The 16,760-nt window shown below is 44.4% G+C and overlaps 1 protein-coding gene across 1 annotated transcript in view; it reads right to left on the bottom strand.

The window, feature by feature from the left end:
* LOC124794802 (transmembrane protein 245) overlaps positions 1–16,760 on the bottom strand; it is a 248,886-nt gene that overhangs the window by 87,097 nt on the left and 145,029 nt on the right. The window contains exon 9 of the mRNA XM_047258459.1: positions 12,578–12,762. Coding sequence (XP_047114415.1) covers positions 12,578–12,762 — 185 coding nt within the window. The remainder of the gene's footprint in view (positions 1–12,577; positions 12,763–16,760) is intronic.

The following is a 16,760-nucleotide window of genomic DNA, read 5'->3' as shown; positions in this document are numbered from 1 at the left end:
ATCAACATGGATATGCTTCTGTGGACGCTGTGGTATGGGCTACGGGGAGACCATTGCCTGTAGCACTGCATGTTGTGTAGTACACTGCATGGAGGCCGCAATGAGACACACAATGTTACCATTGATGCCGGGCGAAAATACCTGTTGACAGGCCAATGACTTGGTAAGAGAGCCCCCTCATGTCCTGAACGTATAAGCTGAAGCACATACCACCGTAAGGTGGCCAGGATCACAACCCTGGGCGACAGCCTGTACATACATCATCAAACATGGAAAGGCAGTGACAGAAGACAAAATAGTTACGTAAAGGATCAGAAGCTCTGCCTGGAGGCATGTCCAGCCAACCATACTAAACAATGGGTGTATATGCACACAAGGAAAAAAATTCCCAGATTTCCCAGGAAGAAACACACTTTTTTCGTGTTAAGTGACAGTATACTTTCCCTCGGAACTGTAAAAATTATAAATCCTTTTAGTGGTTAAGGTTTTGTACACAGACGTAGAACTTCAGCCACTTTAGAAAACAAACCACAGGGGAAAAAAAGATCTTCGATGTATAGCAACATGTACACTGCATGTTTTCGTATTACAAAAGTATATATTCGAATTCCACCAAACAAGGTACGTTAGTTTCAAAGCATTGAAATCAAGATTGTGATGAGTTTTTGAAAGCCAATCATGGTTTATGTTGCGTGACCTCGCCAGCTGATGATAGCAGATATTCAGAGCATGGGAGACATGAGGTAGTCAGCCAATAGCATCATCACTATTACATAACACGAACACACAAATAGGAAAAGTTAATGGTTTCAATTAAAATACACAGTGTAGTTACAAGGAAAGCTAAGCTTTCACATATAGTATTGGTCTTCTTTGTGTCTGTTACACTTTAAGATACATCACACAATTCTGCCAGTAAAATTTAAAATAATGACGTAAATGTCCAGTCTTCCGGGTTCTAAATTATTCTAAGTGGCTAACTCTCAAAGTGTTAAGCTTTAAATGAGAATCAAATGCTCTGTGATTTAAGAAATTCAAAGCACATTCTCACACATAACATAATTCATCTTGTGTAAAATGAAATTTACTTTGAAAGTAATGCTTTTCAGACCACCATTCATAATATCTTCCCGTGACCTTTCAGAATTCGTTTCAGCAGTTGTCAGAAAGCACCAGAAGATGGCATTATTGGGCATGCGCAGCTACGATGACATAAGGTTCATTTGAGTAGTTGACAGTAGGCTCACACTCATGTGCAGAGCTGAATTCGCAAATGGCAGTGCCTTCTCCCGTTTCTGTCTACTTGAAGTGTGGCTGTCTGCCGTATGAGCAGTAGCAGCAAGTAGCCACATGTTACCCGGAAAATGTTTCTGGTGTGCCCAAGCTACCAGATTCACACATGTGCAGAGCAATCTGAGTTATAGTGAGGGGTCATTCTCCACGTGACACGTGTATATGTTTCATGGAATTTCTGTTCTCTCTTTGTTTACATCTCCAACGTTAAATGGAAACAAAACATATTTCTGTGGCTGGGAGCCATAAAAAAAAAGTGAATTAATACAGGGTTATTCTAAATGATGGGGCCATTTGGAAAAGTATTAAAAGTACAAATTAAAGTACAAATCAAAATGAACAAGCTTTATACCAATGAAAAGAGGAAGCTTCAAAATTTTTTTCATGAAGTTCGATACCAATTTAATAAATTTAATAATTTTTAATTATTTGTAATTAATTAGTTTTTAATAATTATTTAACAATTAGAAGTGTGATAAATGTTATTAAAGTTCAACGTGGCCACCATTGGCAGCATGGCAAACATCGACGTCGTCCCACATATGCGAAAGCATATCTGCCGTTACTGAGTGCACGGCAGCAGTGGTCTAGTTCCATAGACCGTTGAGTGGTTGGTATAGGCACGATGTAAACACATTCCTTCACATAATCCCATAAGAAATAATCGCAGAGTGTGAGATCAGGAGATCTCGGTGGCAGGAAGTGCAGAGCCAGGTCCTCAAGTCCCCTGCGACCGATGCAGCGTTGAGGAAGAGAGTCATTCAAAAAGCCCCGTACATCACGGTGTCAATGGGGCGGAGCTCCATCCTGTTGGAAAATGAAGTCCTGGGAATCTTCCATAACTTGAGGAAACAACCATTGTTCCAACATGTCCAGGTCTGTGATTCCCGTTACAGTTTCTTCCACAAAGAAAAATGGTCCATAAACCTTTGTACACGATACAGCACGGAACACGTTGATCTTCTTGAGTCTCTTTCGTGTTGCAACGGTGAATGTAGATTTTCCAAACCCTATATGCGAACATTCTGCCTGCTGACTTTTCCATTAAGGTGGAATGTCGCTTCATCGCTTACAATTAAACTCTGTAGAAATGCATCATCCTCCATCTTTGCTAGTACGTAACCATAAAATGTGAAACGCTTCTCTTTGTCATTGGGGTTGACAGCCTGCACAAGTTGTAATTGATAGGGCTTGTACAGCAAACATTGTCTCAGAACTTTCCATGCACTTTCTCGACTGGCTCTATTGGTAGACTTACAGGGACCACGCATAAAACTTTCTTGAATCTGTCGGACATCATCTTCTGACACACGCAGTCAGCCTGTGCTTTTTCCTTTACATACACTCCCAGTCTGTTTAAATTACATAAAGCAATTGCTAATGCTTTTGCAACTGGGTGGTTGAATACCGAATTTGGTATGAAGTGCCTGCTGCACTGCAATTTGCGACTCACTTTTCACGAACTCAAGAACACAGAAAACCTTGTGCTCCACAGTCACCATCTCTCTCACAACTGACAGCGATATGTAATGACAGCCCTATTGCTGCGTGAACTCTAACAGGCTGCTTCTGAAACCATCACCGCCCACCCACCAAAAACTTTGAAACTTCCTCTTTTTATTGGTATATAGCTTGTTCATTTTGGATTTCTACTTGAATACATTAGAATCTTTGAAATTGGGTACACCATTTAGAATAAGACCATACATGGAAGACTAAAATAAGTTAGTAGTTTCAATTTTCTGATTTTATATTATTTCCACATTATTAGCAATCAACCATTAACCAATTTAATGAAGTTATTTTTGTCAGCTTTCTAGAGAAATTTACTTCTATTAATCTTTTCTGTCGAGGCAGTCAATTTATTAGGAACAAAGTGTTTCAATCCACACTATTGGTTGATATCAACTTCATTCAATTTCAAGTGCACAGTTTCATTTTCTGGCACAAATCTAATTATACCATTATAAAGAACAAAACATGAGGTAATATAGTACTGGTACTTCAACAAAATTGGTATCCCAAAAACTGCACAGAGAAGCTGAATATCAGCTACTTCCACGTGAATCTGGACATACAAATGTACACTTCAACCCGAATTAAGCATTTTAGCATGGTTTACGAAATCCTGATGCTGTTGAAGTAGTTTCTGATCTCCTGTTTCTTTTATGAGACAGTAAGATCTTTTAATGCTATATATGTACGCACATACATAAATATTGACTTGAAGCTGACTAAGCAGGCAAATTTGGTCAGTAGTTTTGAATTAAATATTTTGTTTGAAATATATTTACAGCTTTAGCAGAATTTTACAAATCTGCCTTCTGCGAAACACAATGTTTTTCGATCACAAAACACTTGCCTAGTGATTCATCTAGGCTTGACGTTGTTTCTTAATTTGTGTTGTCTACAAGTTAAATTTATGGAATGCCGTTCCATGTTAAATTGTAGACTGGCAGCATACCGTGTTTTATCATTTTAACTCCCCACATGGCTTTATGCTTATTTCTAGAGTAGAATATAAACTGTCAGTTGTACAGCTTCTTTGCCTCACAGACAACCTTGTTAATTTTTTACACATTTTGAAACAGTCATGAAATAAATTATTGTCCTTTATTCTGGAGTCAGCTACACAAGGAACTGTCTCTTTTATTTTTGCTAGAAATTTGTATTCCATCTTACTAGCTTTTACAAGTGCTGTGCTCATGTAAACCTGACTGGAAATGCTACAAAACAATACTGCAGAGTACACAAAATGTTTTAAAGTCACAACACAGCAAAATGTTAAGGTACTTTGAGCTGCAGGGTCTAGTTTTGAAATGAATATTATGCCAAGAACCACTTCTTTATTTGCATTCCTTACATAGGTAGGGTATGATAAAACTATTGCTCCAGGTACAACTCCCTAAGTCCTAACAAAAACATGCCAGAGGGCTGCTCTGGCCACATGATGCCCAACCACATATGAAATTACAAACAGAAATTCGACAAAAAGCGTATGAGCAAAGCAAATACCAAGCACAGGATGCCTACGTGATGCATGTGTACTATGGCCAGTTTTCTGGCACTCTCTGTTAACCGCTCAAATGAACCGATAGGAAGCCCGTATGCGTGGTCCACGATATATTGTTGGCCCTACCAATATGTTCGTATAGAGCATTAAGAGATCTTACATTATGTCATAAACTGAACACATCATCAGAGGATACTCCAAGATTATCAGAATTTCGTAAAACAAACTAAAATGCAGAATTCGGCTTAAAGTGCACATTTGCATGTCCAGATTCACAAAGAAGTAGGCCCCAACCTGATATTAAGCTTTTCAGTGTAGTTTTGGGGATGCAAATTTCCTTGGTACCATTACTGTATTATCTCATGTTTGGTTCCTTATTATGGCATAATGCCATATGAGCCAGAAGATAAAGACACATTTGACACTAACCAATAGCATGGAATGAAACACTTCGTTTCAAATAAATTGACTGCCTCTGCAGAAAAGACTAATAAAGGCTAAATTTCTTTAGCAAACTGACAAAAAAACTTCATCGTTCTGCACAGCAATTAATGTCTGACTGCCAAAAACCTGAAAATAAAATAAAATCTGAAAACTGAAACCAATAACATATTTTAGACTTCCATAACTATGTGAATGTATTTTAATTCACTTGATAGCTCCTGGACAAAGAAATCCGTTTTGTTTTCATTTGGCGTGAAAGCTGTAAATGAATAGGAAACAGTAAAATCACTAAATGTAAACATGGTTGACGTGGAGACATACAATTTGGAAAAACTGGCCACTGTAAAGTTTGGCCAATAACTCGTCCTGACGGGTCAAAGGGTAGGTCTCAATGACAGATTGAGCATTAATGGAAACTTTAAAGTCACTGCAGATGTAAAGCTGACCATTTAGTTTTTAACAATCAAAACGGGGGTCGACCATTCACTGGACATAATAGGCTGTTTGACCCCTCATGGCATCAACTTGTCCAATTCTGATTTAACTTGACTGCGCACAGCCACTGGAATAGGGTGCACACGGAAAAAGCGTGGCTGCACCACATGTTTCAAGGTAATGTGGGCCATAAAATTAGTGGCACAATCTAACCAGTATAAGAAAAGAGAAGAGAACACAGAAAATCTAACTTCTGGTACGGTATCTGGTTGGAAACGAGGTGCGCTACATCCAGAATGGAAAAGTCAAAATCACTGAATTGGCCAGACCGAGCTAATTTTTTTGTACCAACATCATATCATCTACTACCAGAAAAGGTTGGTTGGTTTGTGGGATTCAGGGACCAGACTGCTACGGTCATCGGTCCCTTTCTCCAAAACTTCAAACACCCACACAGAATAAAAACGAACAATGGAGATGACAACAGATGACACAGGATAAGAAAGACTCAGACAGAGACTAGACAAAAGGAATTAAAAGCACACAGAGCGCGACAGTGGTTGGCCGACCATAGAGACAAAAAAGGAAAACCCAACCACCTAGAAACACACTTAAAAAAAAGTCTAAGAACGTCGGCCAAAGGCCAGACTCAAAACAAAAAAATGACAAACACTCAGATTAAGTGATAAAAGCCCCCTGCCCGAATGAAACGCAAAACTAAGCCTGTCATGGCAGTGTCATCTGTTAAAAGGGCAGGGAGCATATCAGGCAGCACAAACGTCTACCTGAGCACAGCTAAAAGGGGACAGGCCAAAAAAATGTGGACAACTGTCAAAGCGGATCCACAGCGACATAGAGGTGGGTCCTCATGGTGCAATAAGTGGCTGTGTGTCATCCAGGTGTGCCCAATGCGCAGCCGGCAGAGGACAACAGACTCCTTACGAGAGACCCGCAAGGAGGAGCGCCACGCACCAGTAGCCTCCTTGATGGCCCGAAGTTTGTTTGGTTTGGTGAAGGCAGGATGTGCCATTCTTCACCCCAGGTGCGAAGTACATTCTGCCGCAAAACTGCCCTAAGGTCACTCTTGGGAAAGCCCAATCGATAAGGCTGGTGCACCGACAGCTTGTTTGACCAGCACGTCAACATGTTCATTGCCCAAGATGCCGACATGACCAGGGGTCCACACAAAGACCACAGAGCAGCCGCAATGGTCAAGAGTATGGAGGGACTCCTGGATAGCCATTACCAGACGAGAGTGAGGGAAACACAGGTCGATAGCTCGTAAACTGCTCAGGGAGTCGATACAGATAATGAAGGACTCACCTGAGCAGGAGTGGATATACTCTAGGGCATGAGAGATGGCAACCAGCTCAGCAGTGAAAACGCTGCGGCCAGCCGGCAATGAGTGTTGTTTGAAATGGTCCCCTAGAGTGAGAGCGTAACTATGGGAGGCCGCAACTTGCACTCGGAAGGTACGATGCAACAGAAAATTTCGTACGAAAATCGACAGCGGACCCCAAAGACCCTAACCATAAAGCGTAGAGAGGATGTGATGTCGCCATGTCGTATCATATGCCTTCCGCATGTCAAAAAAGACAGCGACGAGGTGCTGATGGCGGGCAAAGGCCATACGGACAGCAGACTCCAGGCTCACCAGATTATCGGCGGCAGAGCGGCCCTTACGGAACCCACCCTGAGACGGAGCCAGAAGGCCCTGAAACTCGAGTACCCAACTCAACCGCCGGCTCACCATGTGTTCAAGCAACTTGCAAAGAACATTGGTGAGGCTAATGGGGCGGTAGCTGTCCACCTCCAGTGGGTTCTTGCCAGGTTTCAAAATGGGGATTAAGATCCTTTCCCGCTATTGCGACGGGAGCTCACCCTCGACTCAGATACGGTTGTAAAGGTCTAGGAGGCATTGCTGGCAGTCCGCCGAGAGGTGTTTGAGCATCTCACAGTGGATACGATCTGGCATGGGAGTCGTATCAGGGCAAGTGGCTAGGGCACTTTGGAATTACCACTCATTGAACAGAACATTGTAGTATTCAGGGTGACGCGTGTGAAAGGAAAGGCTCCAATGTTCCAACCGCTCTTTCAGGGAGTGGAAGGCCAGTGGGTAATTTTCAGAAGTGGAACTCGGAGCAACACGCTCTGCTAAGCGGTTTGCAAATATGTCGGAGGTTGTACTAACTGCACCATTCAGTGAGAGCGCACGGACACGCCTAATCTTGGCCCCAACCTGCGATTGAGAGGCCAATGGTGGAGACATACCATTCCCAGCACTCCTGCTTGTGTTGGCGAATGATGCGGCGGGCCCGCACACAGAGCCGTTTAAAGGCGATGAGGTGTTCTAATGAGGGATGTCGTTTGTGACGCTGGAGTGCCCACCGGCGATTTTTAATCGCCTCAGTGATCTCAGGTGACCACCGAGGCACAGTCCTCCGCCGAGGGGACCCAGAAGAACAGGGAATGGCAGATTCTGCGGCAGTTACGATGCCAGTGGTGACCGAGTGAACCACCGCATCAAGGGTGTCATTGGAAAGAGGCTCAATAGTGGCAATGGAGGAGAACAAGTCCCGGTCAGCCCTATTCATAGCCCATCTGAAAGGGCGTCCAGAAGAGTGATGATGTGGCAGTGACAGAAAGATCAGAAAGTGGTCACTACCACACAAGTCATCATGCACACTCCATTGGACAGACGGTAAGAGGCTAGGGCTGCAGATCGAAAGCTCGATGGCTGAGCACGTGCCACACTGAAATGTGTGAAGGCACCATCATTTAAAAGGGAAATGTTGAGCTGTCCCAATACATGGTCAATGGTGCTGCCTCGGCCTGTCGTCACTGTTCCACCCCGCAGAGGGTTATGGGCATTGAAGCTGCCTAGTAACAGAAAAGGTGGCAGCAATTGGGCTATCAGTGCAGCCAGGACATGCTGTGGGACATCACCATCTGGTGGAAGATACAGACCGCAGACAGTAACAGCCTGAGGCGTCCACATCCGAACAGTGAGAGCCTCTAAAGGTATTTGTAGAGCGAAAGACTTGCTGTGAAGGGAGTGATGGACGTAGATGCAGATGCCACCAGATACCCTCTCGTAAGTTGCCCGGTTCCTATGATAACCCCGATAGCCACGGAGGGCGGGGGTTCGCATTGCTCGAAACCAAGTTTCTTGATGAACAATGCAAAGGAAAGGGTGAAGGCTGAGAAATTGTCTGAGCTCAGCAAGATGGTGGAAAAAACCGCCGCAGTTCACTGGAGGATGGCATTGTCCATGGCCGAAAAAGGCGTGAAGGGACTGGAGAGGCAGATTACGCTACTGCGTCCCCTGCTGCTACCAATTGAGCACCTGTGCAAGTGCTATCCATTGTGTCTGAGGGATAGGCGAGATCCAGGTCCTCAGTGGACGCCAGGATCTCCACCTCATCCTCAGATGCAGAGCTTGAAGATTGCGGTGGGGGGGGGGGGGGGGGGGGGCTGCCACCGCAAGTCCCTTGGTCTTAGAGGTCTTTTTATTGGACTTCTCTCGCTGCTCCTTGGGTTTCACTGGCTGGGAGTGCTTCACCAATTCAGTCTCCAGGATGGAGGAGGATCATGAACCCCTACGACCAGCTGCCTGTGGGCACTTATGCCACTGTTGGGCATCATCCTTCCTGCTTGGGGAAACCTGGGAAGGGAGGGACCCAAGGGACCCCTTGCGGGCAAGAGCAGCCGAAGAAGTTGGACGCTTCTCTGGCTTAGAAGCGGGGACAGACGTCCCCGATGGGTGGGGGGCTGTTGCTCCTGAGGTAGGCGGCGCAGGAGCAACAGGGTTGGTAGTGCCCCCAATGGGCAAGGGGGCATGTGGAGTTGTACAGCTCATCGATTTGGCTGGAATTCGCGGAACTGATGGGGCTAACATGGTTGTTGTAGCAGCAGCATATGAAGATGTCATTCAAACAGGATGTAGTCGGTCATATTTCCTCTTAGCCTCAGTATAGGCCAGTTGGTCCAGGGTCTTATATTCCATGATTTTTCGTTCTTTCTGTAAGATCCGGCAGTCTGGCGAGCAAGGTGAATGATGCTCTCCGCAGTTGACACAGATGGGAGGTGGGGCACATGGAGTATTGGGATGTGATGAGCATCCGCAATCTCGACATGTGAGGCTGGAAGTACAGCAGGAAGACATATGGCCAAACTTTCAGCACTTAAAGCACCGCATCGGTGGAGGGATATAAGGCTTGACATCACAATGGTAGACCATCATCTTGACCTTCTCCAGTAATGTATCACCCTCGAAGACCAAGATGAAGGCACCGGTAGCAATCTGATTATCCTTCAGGCCCCGATGAATGCGCTGGACGAAATGTACACCTCAACGCTCTAAATTGGTGCACAGCTCGTCATCAGACTGCAAAAGAAGATCCCTATGGTAAATAATACCCTGGACCACGTTTAAACTCTTATGGGGTGCGACGGTAACGGAAACATCCCCCAACTTGTCACAAACAAGTAACCTTCGTGATTGGGCAGAGGATGCCATTTTTATCAATACTGACCCAGAGCGCATTTTGGACAAGCCCTCCGCCTCCCCAAACTTGTCCTCTAAATGCTCTATGAAGAACTGAGGCTTTATGGACATGAAAGACTTCCCATCAGCTCTTGTACAAATTAGGAACCGGGGCAAGTAACTGTCACTGCCATCCTGAGACTTACACTCCTCCCACGGTGTGGCCAGGGAGGGGAACGTTTTTGGATTGTATTTCTGAGCGTTAAATTGAGACTGAGAACACTTAGAGACTGCTGGCGGCTGGTCACCAGCGAGAGAAGATGTACCACGCTTCATTGCGGGTCATCCGCCCTGATGCCACCCACTCCGACCAAGGGCCCTCCCCACGGGTGCCACCCAGCCTCAGCAGGGGCCACCTGGCAGGATGGCCATTGCCGGGAATCCCGATGCCCCAAGGAGATAGGCATCTAATCCTTGGCAAACATGGGGAGTTAACAGTGCAGGCATCACCAGAGCGATCCCTGTGTCAGGGGGCTACAACCAACAGGGTAAATGGCGGCCCCACCACAACAGACTGGTTACCATGTTGGATATTAGGTGAAAAGTAGTCCATGGTCGTCGTCTGTGCAGAGTGTGGCACTGCACATTGCATGGTGGAAAGTGCACACAGAAACGTATCCATGCCCAAGAGATGGAGAGCGGGCAGGACTGCAATGCAACGACGAATAAGCTGGCGAAAGGTCTCAACGCACGATGGACACAATGCACCAAGTAAGGCACCCTTCCCCAATCGGCTCGCTCTTCAGAATAATTTTGAGATATGGAGGTCAAACCCGACAGGGGACCATCACATAAGGGCTGAAACGTTTGAGACTCCTTTTAGTCGCCTCTTACGACAGGCAGGAATACCGCGGGCCTATTCTTACCCCCGAACCTGCAGGGGGGACTACCAGAAAAGTCCAGGAACAAACCACCGACTTGTACACAGTGGGAGTCATAAATTGACCCAAAATTGGGATACGCTGCTTGTTGCATCTCATCAAACATTGAGTAATAGGAGATAATCCCAGAGATCCCAAGTCCACATAAGACTGTGAGTACAGCAATGTCACAGCTGCACCAATGTCCACTTGTAGTCTGAGCACTTTGTCCATCACTTGCACTTCACTAGACAGTTTATTATTATTCATAAGCAATGGAGACACACACGTAATACCCATGTCCATATCTGCAGGAGAGGGCTGAGAATGACACACAGATGTTTCATGTCCTTTTTACCGAAGGTTGTTGCAACTCGCTGAAATACTGTTGCACTGTGGTGGTTGTTGTTTACTGTTGTTGTCATCATTGTCATCATTTCACACATCTCTGTCCAGCATGGTGTAAGACTGCCAAATTGTCCTTCCCCTCAATAACTGACTGCCACCTGATGACCAGGAAGAGGAGTAAACACGGAGATGTCACATAAAGCCTCGATCTGATCAACAGTGGCACTAAATATCTTGAAAAGTGGAGCAATATACAACACGTTGGCCAAAGATGGATCCCCACACTGTAGTGAGCATTTAGACACTGTCTTGTCACGAGCCAACCGAATTATGGCATCACGGACTATAGTATCAGCTTAGGAATCATGATGAGCTTCAATACCAAACTGGCATGTGCGACTGAGGCCATGGAGTTCAGCTGCTCTAGTCCAGTATGACTAATAGGGCTGTTCACGACAATATGACAACTCTACACATGCTGCAATGACATGCTGTGATAATTTGACAACTACATACATATTTCGTCAAACAAAAGTGACACAGATTTCTGGAGTGGGACTAACTGGCACATCAACTGGTAGACCCGAGGAGGAATCCAAGAAAGGAACTAAGTCTTGCACATATGTGCATTAGTAACATGAAAGGCGAGGAAGGGTTGCTACAGCTGCTTCTCATGAGCCTCCCCGTCTTCGGTCACATCATCATAAGAGGGAAAGGGCAGCGGGTACACCAACAGTAGGAGAGCCTGCAAAAGCAATATGGCTGAGCTCCTCTTAGCAACCACAAGAGCCTGCTGCTGTTCGAGGAGAGATTTGAGCATGCCTCCTTGGACACGAGAACCAATGGAACAACCTACCAGACTGAGCACAGAAGTTGATGCCACACCCATCGTCAATTGTGTCATAATGCCTGACACAAACAATATTGCGGCCACAAAGAACAAGAGAGTTTTTTCCCCAGTCGAGTAACCAACAAACATAGAAACAGTAGAACACAATCTGAGGATGGGCACCTGCTCTGTTCTCCTTGTACAGAGGAGAGGCCCGAAAGATGGTGAGGTGGGTGCCCTGCCGTGCCATACCATGGGTACAAGTCATGGGTGGCTTCTGGTGGCTGACCCGGACAGATGCCGCAGGCAGAGTATTTGAATGTAGCACACTGGCGATCTGGTGCCTCAGCGTGCGTCCAGGTATGACGTACAGGGTTACAGCAACCTTTTCATCTAGTGATAAGTTATCCAGTACAATTTAATGCAATGGCCAGTTGGAATCTGACTAAATGTAGTCAGTTTAGAATTGTTATTTTCTTGCTAGCAAACTGTACTAATGTACTACTCAGCTGCAAGAGACACAGTTTTTTTACTATGTGCTTGTGGGGGGGTGGGGGATCTGTACACAAACAGTTACACAAAGTCTTTTGTTACTACACAACTGTTGAATTACCACAGTCCAAATTAATTTTTAAGTATTTCAAACAAGTTATGTAACTTGGCTAATCTCAGCTATAAGAAATGTTATCAACAGTTCTCTGTTAGATAACTTACAGTGATGGCATATGTTATCAAATTAGTCACCTAATAAACACAAAAAAATCGTTTTCTGTAACGTTTTAAATTGAAACATGGCCAAAATTACTTACCAAGTTAACAAAGAAGTTTATAACAGCTGTTCCACCTCCAAATAATACTGCAAACAATGCAGTAAATGAGTCGAACGCAAGTGATACGTTGCCTTTCAGTATTGTCCATATAGATTCCAAAAGCGTAATTAAAGTTTCTACGTTTTCTTTTGCAAATGTGAAAAGTGCACTAAGATTGAAAAGTTCTGGAAAATAAGGAAAACATTACCAGTAAATCGCATAAAGTGTCAAAAAAGCACATGGTGCTGCTACTCACATGCATTTAATGAAACTGAACACACAGTACCACATGTAATATTACTGCTATGGTCCCATGGACAAAAAGTAGCTGGTTATCATCATCATTATTATTATGAAAACGATCAGAAAACCTGGCAATGTCAATAATAGATAAAAAGTTCTCGGTCAATCTGTCGTGTCTACTTCCCCATCGCTGTGTTGACCATAGACATGATCTTAAATACAGGAAGGAATATTGGGGGCGGGGGGATCAGTGGTGGATGAGCGCAGAGCACAACCTATTAAATAAACATAAGATTACGTTTGAACAAAGAGAATTCCGGCTCATACATCAAACTATTGGGTTTCTGTCATTAGGGAAGCACTGTAAGTTAAGACTGTTGCAACTACTTTAATAGACACACCAGTTACACACTGAACAATTCACGGAACTGTGCACTTAAAGCAAGAGTACAAAGAAATACTTTTTGTAGGTTACAGTCTGGTGTAAGTGGTAGCACTGAAAGCAATGCTGGACAGTAGGTGTAAACATAATCCATGGAAATAGAGGGCACTACCTCAGCATGCAACATCCCCATGATATAATCTAGCCAATCAAATGCTGTCCTCTGGGCATAAAACTGGGAGCCTACACCTACCTCTACATCTACATATATACTCCGCTAGCCACCAAGCGGTGTGTGGCAGAGGGCACAATTCGCGCCAAAGTCATATTCCCCACCCCCCCTCTGTTCCACTCACTCACAGATCGCGCGAGGGAAAAACGACTGTCTAAGTGCCTTAGTACGAGCTCTAATTTCCCTTATCTTTGAATGGTAATCATTGCACAATTTGAAAGTTGGTGGTAATAATATATGCTCTACATCCTCAGTGAAGATCGGATTTCAGAATTCAGTGAGCAGCTCCTTCCGTTTAGCGTGCCGTCTATCTGCAAGTGTGTCCCACTTCAAACATTCTACTAGATTTGTAACGCTCTCACAATGGCTAAATTTACCAGTCATGAATCTTGCTGCTCTTCTTTGGACCTTCTCAATCTGTTGAATCAGACCTAACTGGTAAGGGTCCTATACAGACGAACAATACTCTAAGACTGGACGAACTAATGTATTGTAGGCTATTTCCTTCGTTGAAGGACTGCACTGCTTTAGGATTCTACCAATAAACTGCAATCTAGATTCGCCTTGCCCATTACTTGTGTAATCTGATCACTCCATTTCAGATCATTTCGAATAGTCACACCCAGATACTTGACGGATGGTACCGCTTTCAAAGACTGGGCATTTATTTTTTTCTCATACATTAATGGGGACTTTCACCTTGTTATACGCAGTAGGTTACACGCACTAATACTGAGAGATAACTTCCAGTCATTACACCAAGCATTTATTTTCTGCAAATCCTCATTGATTTGTTCACAACTTTCGTGTGATACTACTTTCCTGTAGACTACAGCAAAATCAGCAAACAGTCTAATGCCACTGTCAATACCATCAACCAGATCGTTTATGTAAATCTTAAAAAGCAGCGGACCTATTACACTGCCCTGGGGCACACCTGAAGTTACGCTTGTTTCCGTTGAAGTCACCCCATTCAGGACAACATACTGCTCCCTGTCTGTTAGAAAACCTTGTATCCAACAGCATATGTCATTGGATAGATCGTAAGCGCACACTTTTTGGAGCAAGCAACAGTGCAGAACTGAGTCAAACGGCTTTTGAAAGTCGAGAAATATGGCATCAACCTGGGAGCTGGTATCTAGAGCCTGTTGTATATCACGCACAAAGAGGGCCAGCTGTGTCTCGCATGACCGCTGTTTCCTAAAACCATGCTAGTTTCTGCAGATGAGCTTCTCAGAGTCTAGAAAGGTCATTATGTCTGAACACAAAATATGTTCCATGATTATACAACAAATCGATGTCAGTGAAATTGGTCGGTAATTATGTGCATCCGATTTTCTATCCTTTTTATAGATTGCTATGACCTGGGTCTTCTTCCAGTCCCGTGGACCTTTCCGCTGTCCCAATGATCTCTGATAGATGATGGATAAGAATGGTGCTATATTTGTTGCATAGTCAACAAATAATCTTATGGGGATACTGTCTGGGCCAGATGCCTTCCTGGTGTCTAAGGATCTTAACTGTTTTACAATCCCAGATACACTAAACACTATGTCAGCCATCCTTATGTTTGTTCAATAATTGAAAGGGGGAATGTTGCTGCAGTCCTCTACAGTAAACAAGTTTTTGAAAGCTAGGTTTAGAATTTCGGCCTTCTGTTTATCATCATCAGTTACATTACCCTTACTGTCAGCAAGAGAAGGTATTGAATTACATGTAGTGTTCACAATAATCAGACTCGACCCCTGGCCATGATGATGCAGACAATGATCGAAAGCTTCAGATTTTACCTGTATTTGATAAGTAAATTCACTGTTAACCTTTTATCCACAGACTCTATAGTCATAATGTCAATATTGTTTAGGCAGAATTTAACTGTCTCTCCAAACTCCATCCACCAGGTGAGGGGGAGTTGCACATCCCCTCTCCCCTTATCAAGCTAACCCTGTCTGTTCTTTATGCTGTCTCAGGCTGGTGCAACTTCACAATCTTCTGTGTCATTTTGATATGTGTGTGTGTGTGTGTGTGTGTGTGTGTGTGTGTGTGTGTGTGTGTGTGTGTGTGAGGTGGGGGGGGGGGGGGCAGGTAACTGGAGGGGGGGAAAAAAAATCTGTCATTTATAATTTTTCTGAGAATCCTCAGACAACATCAACATCCAAGAGTAAAGTGCAGGTTGCTCCTTAAGGCTTAACATGCAATGCATACCAATCCTGCCAAACTTCATCAAAGTAAACACGACCTATCCTACTGATATCAGAGTTTGGGTCATTCCACAGGATCCCTTTACATCATGGGAGAGTTAATGGTCGAAGAACAATTAAGGTAGGAAAACTAAGAGCAACTATTTGTCCTCTCTTTATATTGTTATAAAAAAGAAAAGCTGTTGCTAAAACATTAGAATTCTAGCTTGGGCATTTGCACATGGCAACTGACAAAAATTAGATTGATCAACTAACTTGTAACGCAATAAAACTTTCCCATTTTTTGGGGAGCAGGGGCCATATAACACACTGAACTAAACCAAAAAATTTAAACTTTAGTATCATCACCGATGCGATAATGTTGCTACACTATACTGTCTGTGTTGGTACTTCATAGGTCAACAGGGTCTTCATAATAACTGGGGAAAATAACCCCATGAGAGTAGAAAGTCAAAACCCTCACAGAGACATGCATAGGGATAACTCAGCATCCAACTGGAAGTGAGGCTGTCAACTGAGCACCTGGAAACAACACTTAGTACAATGCGCAAGGCTAGGTCTACAGTCGTCAAACGCAGTGTAATCAGTCACCTGCTTGGCTTACTTCCACTTGCAGGTAAACATCTCTGCCAGTGCGTCCCATACGACGTGCTGAGTCAGATCATCTGTCTCCATCACAATGTCCACTGGCAGTGGCTCTCTGCGAATGCCATGTAGGGCCAAAAATAGCCAAGCTCGGGTCACGACTTCTGGTGCAGAACAGAAAAGACTGCTGGAGAACCCAGTAGCAGATCGACCACTAAAGAAGGCAATGCTGACACTGCCGGTTCCAAAGGAAGGGCACGGAGGCTGAGGCTACAGGGGTCCATCAGCAGCCGAGGTGGAGGCGAGACCACCTGATGAGAGGGTGAGGAGGAGGAGGAGGAGGAGGAGGAGGAGGAGATCAAAACCCATGGGCTACACATCAGCAGATGCAGGTACAAGCCTCATTGGTATCCAAGGCTGCAGGTGCCACGAGGACACAGAGGGGACGGCAACAGGGAAGCATGTCACTGCAAGTGGGAACCTGCACCTGGACCAACATCATGCCACCTGGCAGACTAGATCATGGTGGTGATGTCCCAA

This window comes from Schistocerca piceifrons, chromosome 4, assembly GCF_021461385.2.
Source record: "Schistocerca piceifrons isolate TAMUIC-IGC-003096 chromosome 4, iqSchPice1.1, whole genome shotgun sequence".
Classification (NCBI taxonomy): Eukaryota; Metazoa; Arthropoda; class Insecta; order Orthoptera; family Acrididae; genus Schistocerca; species Schistocerca piceifrons.
Note: the sequence above shows the minus strand (reverse complement) of the source record. Positions and strands in the feature narration are given on the sequence as shown.